The sequence below is a fragment of the Nannospalax galili genome, unplaced genomic scaffold (genome assembly GCF_000622305.1).
Source record: "Nannospalax galili isolate Female #2095 unplaced genomic scaffold, S.galili_v1.0 scaffold60, whole genome shotgun sequence".
In the NCBI taxonomy this organism is placed as follows: Eukaryota; Metazoa; Chordata; class Mammalia; order Rodentia; family Spalacidae; genus Nannospalax; species Nannospalax galili.
The window spans coordinates 950,611-959,929 of record NW_008346989.1 but is presented as its reverse complement, the minus strand read 5'-3'; the positions used below and the strand labels follow the sequence as shown (position 1 = coordinate 959,929).

Genomic DNA, 9,319 nt, shown 5'->3' with positions numbered 1-9,319 from the left:
CACACAGCTCATCTCACAGACCCAGGCCAGCTCCATTCCACACCTACTGCTGTCCTTGGTGGTCATCCCATGGTCTTGGCATCTCCAAAAAGCTGGGGTCGCCACTGAAACTGAGGCTACACCTTCACCAATGGCCTCTTCTTGCCTCTTGGGGTGCAAAGCCTCAGTTTCTCTCCATGACCCCTTCAATCCTGGGGTCTTAACTGCAACTGAAGCTGCACTTTCACCCATGGCCTCTCCTGGCCTCTCAGAGTGCCAAGCTTCAGCTGCTCTCTATGACCCCTTCACGCTTTCAACACCAGAACCATGCAGGAGACTCTTACACATTACCAAGTCCTGCTTCCAGCTTGAAATAGAGGTGCGGGTCACCTCTGTGTGCTGACCCTAAGGAACTACTTCCCAGAAGACTCCACCACAGTGATGCTGGTCTCTTGTTACTTACAGCTGATTTTTCAACCCCAGCTAACCAGCATCAATTGTCCCAGTAAAGCAAAGGTTTTGCTTCAGGTTCTGGTCTCTTCTTAATCACAGCTGATTCTTCAGCCCCAGCCAACCATAACCCACAGGTTCTCAATCTAAAATCTCTAGCAAACAGGCCTGATGGTCTCCGCTTCCCTTTGAAGCTTCACAAGCCAGGCCTCCATCGTCTACAACTGTTTCAGCATAACTGTTCCAAGCTCCACAGCAACAAACTCTGAGCACGCAATGGCTTTTCCAGCCCAAAGTTCCAAAAACACCAAGGTCAGGTCTTTCACAGCAATATCCCACTCTCTGGTACCAATTTCTGTCCTAGTTTGTTCTTCATTGCTGTGACAAAATACTCTGACCAATACCAACTTGGGGAGGAAAGCGTTTATTCAGCTTACATCTCCCAGGTCGCAGTTCATCAGGGAGCCCAAGGTAGGAACTCAGGGGAGGAACCTGGAAGCAGGAGCTGGAGCACAGGCCATGGAGGAGTGCTGCTTACTCACTTGTTCCCCTGGTCCCTGCTCAGCTTGCTCTCTTATCCAACACAGGCCCATCTGCCCAGGGGTGGCACTACCCACAGTGGGCTGGGCCCTCCCACATCACTCAACAATCAAGAAAATGCCCCACAGACATGGCCACAGGCCAGTCCTATGGAGGCAATTCCCCAAGTGAGGCTCCCTCAACCCAGGTGTGTTAAGTTGACACTAAAGCTATCCAGCACATTTACATAGATTAATTTTTAATTCTATAACATGTAGTTCATGGTTTATCAATAATGGCAATATTTTTACCTCTTTTAAAAGAAATGTCTTTTGTTCAAAGGTCTGGGACCATTTTGTGGGATCATTAATATACAGTTCATCCATCTTAACAGGTAAATGAAAGAATCTTCTACATTCTTGGTGAGTAGGCTGTGTAATAAAATTATCTCGGTGTGTCTATTATTGCAGAGGTGGAGGTGGACAGCCAGTGGTTTGAGTCCATCAGCCTCACCCATTCATAGCCACTTACTCTCTTCCATCCGAGGGATGACTGCCCTTCACTGTTAATGTCCCTAAAGTTTTTAACTTACATTCAATAAAGTATGTAGAGTATGCTGGCTCTCAAATAAGTACCCAATGCAGAGCCCTTTGCTTCCCTGGGAGAGTTCCAAAGCCAGAGGAATTAGGAGGGCAGACCCTCTTCACCAGTGAGTGATAAGGAGCAGGCAGCATGACACCCATTGGTTAGACTGGAAGCATTTGTTCACCTTATGAATTCTAGGGTAATTGTGTGCTTTTCTCAAAGGTCTTTTTGTTGGGAAATGAAGTCAATAACTGGTTACACAGGTGTGTGTGGCTGATTTCTACTGTAGGTCTTCTGGTCTTCTGGTTTGTACATTTTCTCTCTAACATTTGGAGAGAGAGAGAGAGAGAGAGAGAGAGAGAGAGAGAGACTTCTGGGGCACATTTTGCCCATGTGTAGAAGCACATTATATGGAAACTGGATTTTTCTGAAGTCAATCTTGTGGAGAAATTTGACTGAGGAACACCACTCTAGACTCACCTTGGATGCCATTTATTGCTAAATTATGGCATTCAGTGTTTTCAAACTTCTGTTTACCTAATTCCAAATTCTTGATAGCTTAGACTAAGTTTAAAGTGAAAGAAATTTTAGGCTGAAAATTTTAAAGAAGTAAGACATCCATTTAATCACTCTTTTCATCATTAAGTCCTTGAGTTCATTGTTCCTGGCCAACAGTCTCTGTTCTGCCCTGTGGGAGGTGCTGGCTCAGCAGACCTGCCTTCCTACAGGTCAAAAGGCTGTTGGCAGTTGCTCTGGACCTGCACAGGCTGGGTGGATGGGATGGACTCACACCAGGCTCTGCCAGCAGCTGGCCCTAATTCACAGCCATAGTGCTTTTTATTGGGACAACTTCCTTCATTCTCTCTTGCTCATGGAGTTTTCCAAATTTGGATTCACTTAAAATTTTTTCCTCCTGTATGAAAATTGCTTCAGAACAGTACTAAATCTACTGGAAGAAGCACTGTCCATGCTGACTGACCTCTACTCCCTCCACAGCATATCCTCTCCTGAGTTTATTTATTCATGAGGAAAACCAGAAGCTGGTTACTGGGTCTGCTGATGGCCAGGTAAGACCCCATGCAGTTGCATGTGAGTTTAAAGCATTGTTGAACATGAGCATGTACCCAGGTCTCTGTCTCTGTGCTATATTGTCACCTGCAGTGTGTTTCACTGCTGGGCTGTGTCTCACTGTGCATCTCAGCACTGTGGTGGGGCCTTGGGGGCTTGTTGGTCTGTAAAATGGCCTCTGATCTATATCTTCTGAAAGTGCCACATGGTACTTGAATATAGCAAAAGTCGAGAGCCACTTGCTCAACCCTTACTATCAGCTTTATGATTTTTAAAATTGAAGATACTTATGTTAAAGTTTTTTCATAGTCTGGACCCTTTAGGTTTATTTCACAGGCATGGCTAAAGGTGCTGCTGATATGAATATGACAAAGAAATACTTTTGGAAGCCAAGATAGTTTATTTTCTTCTTCATAAGCAGAACTGCTATTGTCCTGTGTGTTGGTACCCAGTGACATGGTAGAAGTGCTTATGGCTCAGAGGCAAGGTCTGGGTGTAACCATAGGTGGTATGTCTTGAGGAAACCTGTATGGCAATGGGTTATAGCTGTGCCTGACCTTAGGTTCTGAACCTTGGGAGTAGGTGATCTGAGGCTGTGGGGCTTTCACAGAGAAGAAGTCTTAAGAATGTCATTTAGGATGAGAGTCCAAAGTATCTTAGGGCAGGCCAGGGGCACATTGTACATGAATTATCTACTCTAAACTCACTTTCCTGTCTGGGTTTTACTGCCTTTTCATAATATGTATCACTAGTTGCAAGAGATAACATGTCTATGTGTTTTGCTTTTGTAGCTGTGGATCTTCAGTTTGACAGAGAGACGTCACTACCACCATGTGGCACATGTGGACCTAATGAAGAAACGTGAGACTTTATCCACCCGAAGTTTGAAGGCTGTACCGTGTAGCCTGCCAGGTGTGCTGCTTGGGCCCAAAAGGCTGCCTACATGGACACAGCATTCAAGGGCACACATCAGGGCCTCTGTTAGACAGGGTGGTGAGGGAAACAGGGGAAGTTCCTGATTTGGGAAAGGCTGAGCATTGTGACCTCTGATACCACTGAGCCCTGTAGGTCCTGTGCCCCAGGCTGGAGACTGACTCACAGACAAAAGTGCTGCTGCATGGGGGACAGAGGCTCAGAGGTCAGGAGGACATAAACCTTTGGGTTGTTGTCATGAGATCAGGAGCCCATGAGGATAGGCCTTCCAGTATCAGGAATGATGCCTCTGAACAGGCTGCTACACTGCTCCCCAGGGAGCTATTTCAGCTTCATGTGCCGACCCATCTTGTCCTTCGTGTCTTAGGTCCCACCTCCACCTCCAGCTCCTCACCTGTATTCTTCACCTCACAGATCCTACCTCCACCTCCACCTCCAGCGCCTCATATGCTCTGCTCCTGCTTGTCCACAGTTCCCTACATCTCTGTTCACCTGTCATTGGTCACCAAAAGTGTTGGCAATGGGCCAGAAAATATTTTCTGGTGTCAGTGAGGTTGAGGGCCTGGGTAGTTGGTGTTGGTTTTCTTGCCCTCTGCCTCCTTACACATTTGTAGTCTTTCCTTCTTTAGTTGGTAGTTTTGTATGCTTTTAAATGTTTTGTTTTTCTATTAGGTCAGAAATTGCTTTCCTATCCAGTATAACTGTTTTTTTTTTTCTAATGCATTTGCTATTTTTCTTACAACTACTCATTCTTTAGGTTCACCTTAGATCCATTTTAGGAACTGTGGAGTTAACCTCTTTTCATGGACTCTTCCCATTCCCATATACAGACTCAGAATCTGGGGTGCAAATTTTATTTTCAGCCCATTTTTCAGTGTTCAAGCCTAAGTGTTTTTCTGACTCAGGATTCATTGTAGGAACATGTTCTTTCTGAAACATCCCTGAGTTGGTTCTTTTCTATTAATTTTGATTGATAAGCAGTTTCTCTTCAGATTATCAGTAACTCTGTTCTCTAGAAAGCAGTCAGTACCACTCCAGAAATGAGATGGATGAAGGGGAAGAGGCTGAAGCAGCACTGTCTGTCCTGAGCCTGGTGCACTGTGATCTTCCCTGCCTATCAGACTCCCAGTGTGGAGTGGATGTATGATGAATGGGGCCAAAGCCATGGGCAGAAGTCTTCCGAGTTCCTTAACTGAGCATTGGGTTAAGGCAGAATACTTAAAACAAATACCAAGTTCATGTCTGTCATTAGGATTGATTGTAAGTGTTCCCGGAATTATACATTTTAAGTCTTAGATTTGATAAATTTGATCAGTTTTATTCAAGCCTCTGGTAAAAATAAGTAGATGTATTAATTTTATTTCTGAACTGTAGGCAGATGGTTACCTTTGTTGTGGCCTTTTTTAGACTGGGGCACGAGAGTCCTACCTCTGAACTCTCCTGCCTCCCTACTGTTCCATGTGTCATTCATTTATATTGATCTCAAATGAATTCTACTCATTTATTTCTTTGATGATAGAAATATTGGGAACATAAGGAGGCATTTTCTGAAAACTTACTTTTCCTCCTGAGAAAGCTGGGCAGCCTTAGTGTTTGTGAATTCAGCTGTATATGGAGAGGTTGATTGAGATGGAAGAGAGCTCAGAAATGCAAGCTCTGCATTGCCGGGCCAGGGAACAGAGCACTCCCTGCAGGTAAAAGGCATGGGGGCAAAACAGGGACAAGGCTGGCCTTGTGCTGTGGGGCTGGTTCTAGGACTGGACACACAGGACTCCTCCTGTTCTACCTCAGAGCAGTGGGAGCTCCTGTAGGGGAAAATCTAACATTATACTACTGATTCCTGTTTCCTGTGACTTGTCAGGCAGCATGGGGCAGAGCTGGTTGTAGCATGGGTCTGAGGAAGCAATGCCTGCTGACTGCTTCATTGATGAGGCTGGCAGCTGCTCAAGTGTTCGAGGGAAATGGGAGAGCAAGTTCCAGCTGGGAGAGAATTTCTGATTCTAATCTAGCTTGAATGAGGCTTATTGATAGCGACAGACCTATGTTTGCGTTTTGATGTGCTCTGCCACTATGGGGCAGGTAGCTCTTCTCTGAGCTTATCTCTGCCTTTACAAAAGTATGTGGTAGCACCTTTAGGTCTAAGGACCAAGGTGGCATCAGGCTGAGCACATGCCCAGATCATCACATCATCAGCTCCTGAATGACTTAGCCATCAACTTCTTTTGTAGAGAAGAACCCCCCCCCCCACAGGTCATAGCTTAGCTGTGGCCATGCTGCGGCCGTTGGAGCTTGTCTCCAGTAGATAGGAGCGGCGGCCTTGAGTATTCAGCACAAAATTCCAGTTTAACTGTGGTAAAGAGTGCTCTGCTGCCATTGGTGGAGAAGTAGAGGGTGAAGTAGGAGGATGCTGGGAGGTGTTAGGAGCTAACCTGAAGGAAGACTATTTCTTTCTTTCTTTTTTTTTTTTTTAAGATTTTCTTTGGAGTATGCCAAATGCCTGTGGATTGGAAGCTCGACTGCTTTATTCATATTTAACTTGGCAAACTTTGAATTGGAAGCTGCTTTACATTTCAAGGTAAGAATATGAGTTCGGTAATCTTGGAAGTCTGTCTCTTACAACTTGATAGTTTTCCTAGAATAGATGGCACAGTAAAGGTTTGGGGTAGAAAGCCCCACCATTTGAAATTGAGGACAGGTTAATCATAACCAACATGGCACTTGCTCAGGTCATCAGTAACCTCTGTACTGCTGAATCTGAAGGCACGACTTCAGTTCTGCTCTTTAGGGATGTTGAGCATAGGTGGGTCCCTCCACCCCTCAAGTGTGAGTGTCAGGCTCCTGTGAGTTTCCCCCTCCATCCTCATAGCTCAGGATTCTGCACGGTCCTCAAACCATCCTTGTGTGTTGGGATTATGTGAAGCTCTCCCTTCATCCATGTGTTAGGCTCTTTTAAAGACCCCCCTCCACCCTTGTGTGCCTGTCTTCTGTGAGGTCCTCCTTCCCTGTAGTTCTGGCTCCTACACAGGCTTCCACAGGCCTTTTCCCTCACATATACTTCTGTTAGCACTGCTGACAGTTCCTTCTGAGCACTTGACATGTGTCTAGACAACTTACAGGAGTCCCTCTGTCTACCCCTGAGTTCTTCCTCAGTCTTTCCCCCGCAGAAACTTAGGAACAGTTACCCATATCCCCAGCCCTAGAAAGATAGAACAGTTACCTATACCCCACAACCTCCAGCTCTCGCCTGCCGTTGTCTGCCTCTGTTTCCTTCTCTCTGTATGGGACACAGGTAGTTCTCCTAGGTGTGAACTTGGTTGTCACTGTAGATTCTGAGGCTTCCGTGGTTTTCATGGTGAGCAGGAGCCCTTTTGCTTGGCCCTCTCCTCCATAGCCCCTCTGCTCTCATCAAATGCTCTGAGAACATGGCTTTCCTTTCATTTCTGGACTTCTACAGTCTTTGGCAGGGTGAACGTGTGGCTTCTCCTTGCTTTGCCTGGTTCCTCCAGCTTGTCCCTGAGAGGCTGTGTCACTGTCTTTCTTCCTCCCAGCTGTGGGTTCTGGTTACAAACTCCACTCTTGCTAATGCTCACAGCCTTGCTCTCCCTGTGTGGTGGTACTCTGGCTCATGTCTGGATTCCCCCAAGCTGAATGTGTAACAAAGGACCCATCTCTTTCCCTGTTGTGTCCCCAGTTGTGGGCTGTGCTTAGTGTGTTGGTGGCACTTAAACAAATGAGTCAGCTTCTTATTTTTCTTTACTTACCTCTTAAGCATTGTCTATTTGTCTTTGATGAAAATCAAGATTTTCAGAACCTGAGTGTCCAAGTTGGTGGGTCCTGCACAGTGATGAGTGAGGCCACCAGCTCCAAGGTAAGTGGCAAACCTGAGCTCTGAGTGGTTCTGTCAAATGTGCCTCTTTGTTGTGCCATTGTTAACAGTAGGCTTCCTGAGATTTCATATGTGAAATTCTTTCTTACTGTACACGGCTCTCCCCTGTTAACACACATGGAGCAGGTCTAACTGCTAAAGCTGTGTTTACAACTGGAGAGATGTGGTTTCTGTACAGACTTCTCGGTCTAACCACACTTTAATCATGACTATCTCCACAGGCAATGTGGATACTCACCTCCATGTTTGGGAATAAGATTGCTGTGTTAGAAATCAGCCTGACTACTCTGCCTGAACTCTCAGAGATGCCCTGGTCCAGGGAAGATACTCTCCGTGCTGGCAGGGTATCACCCTTTTGTGTATAGCAGCTATGTGGCTGCTTACCAATTAACAGCTTTTCAGATTTCTTTTCATGTGGAGGCACACAGGTAAAATTAAGGAAACCTCTCAACTGACACTGCATGAAAGAACTAATTGTTCATGCTACCATTTTTATCTTGATTAAAACTAAATGTTTCATAGTTAACATGAACTATCAGTTTATTTAAAAATGGAATGTAAATTATAAAATAGCACTTTTATTAAAGTACCTTAATATTTGCTCATTAGGATAATAACCTTGATAGTTTTAATTTCCAAATAATGTATACTTATATTTGAATGAGTTAATCACTGACCCTGTCCTTAAAATGAATGCTTCATTAAAATAGTTCCACCATATCACTGTTTGCTGTCATGGTATGATTATTTTTATTTTGGTTCCTGTGTCCTACCATCTTCTCCACTGTATTTTGGAATGGTTAAGGGAAAATGTCTTAAACCTGCTAATGTAAAAGGCCCTGGTAAGTACAACATGCCTTGGAGCACACATGCAGAGGTCCGCACTAGTCAGCATGGCCGTGCCACTTTGTAAAGTCACGTCTGCCACAATATAGATCCCATGCTTCTTCCTCTCCCCTCTCATTTTTTTGCACAGTACCTGTGGAGGGATATGTTCAGTACTTTTCTTCCCGAGTTGGGCATAATGCACATAGTTCAAGGACATGCTTTAATGCTGATGAGGCTTCTTGGGGGACTTGCAGTGTTGGGTGAGGTAGACCCTTGGTGGTTCTGCATTTTACTTTGTATGCTTCAGTGTGTTTGTTTGGGCTTCACATGGTGTGTGTGGCAGATTCTCAGTGGTTGCTTAGCGTGCTATCTCTCCCTGTACACTAAAGCGTATATTTCTGAAACATATAGCCACAATGGTATTCTGCCACAGCTAGCAGCAATTCCTTGATTTATTGTATTAGGCCATATGTTTAGTATTATCTCAATATCAGTATTGTTTGGTTTGTTGTTAATTGTAATCAAACTGTCCTCATGTTACTTTAAAAATATTTTAAAAGTTAGCTTCCATTTTAAGATGGTAGACTTCATCGTGTTCCAGTTCTTTATATTGTACAAATCATTGATGTTCCTTCTTTTGAATCTAAATTCAAATTAATTTCAATCTAAACCCATAGCCTTATTTAACCTTTTGGTTGACTTGATTAAGAAGATCAAGGCTCGGCTCCTATCCTCAGGCCACTTGGGGTAAGTCCATAGCGCAGCTCTCCGTGCCTTGACTCACCCAGCCACATTCACCCTTCCATCTCCCCCGCTGTTCTCTACTCCTAGTTTGGGCCCTGTGCCATTCCTAGTCTTGGGGCCCCAGACACCTGGGGAACCAATACTGCTTCCTTATCCTTTTCACCCAGACCAACTTAGTGCCTTTCTTGGGCCCCAGGAGCACCGCTTCTGGACCAGGCCCCGCCCTCACCTCTCTCTGCTCCCCTGGACCTGCACCACCGGCTAACTCTCCTAGCCTGCACTCCTATCCTCAGGCCTCTTGAGGTAAGTCTATAGCACAGCCCTCCG

General features: G+C 45.1%; 1 protein-coding gene across 1 annotated transcript in view; it reads left to right on the top strand.

Moving 5' to 3' along the window:
• Positions 1–9,319, top strand: part of Wdr27 (WD repeat domain 27) — a 126,088-nt gene that overhangs the window by 8,452 nt on the left and 108,317 nt on the right. The window contains 10 exon segments of the mRNA XM_029568472.1: positions 1,291–1,342; positions 2,530–2,600; positions 3,393–3,513; positions 3,902–4,047; positions 5,140–5,228; positions 6,007–6,109; positions 7,127–7,402; positions 7,642–7,710; positions 7,712–7,761; positions 8,177–8,262. Coding sequence (XP_029424332.1) covers positions 1,291–1,342; positions 2,530–2,600; positions 3,393–3,513; positions 3,902–4,047; positions 5,140–5,228; positions 6,007–6,109; positions 7,127–7,402; positions 7,642–7,710; positions 7,712–7,761; positions 8,177–8,262 — 1,063 coding nt within the window.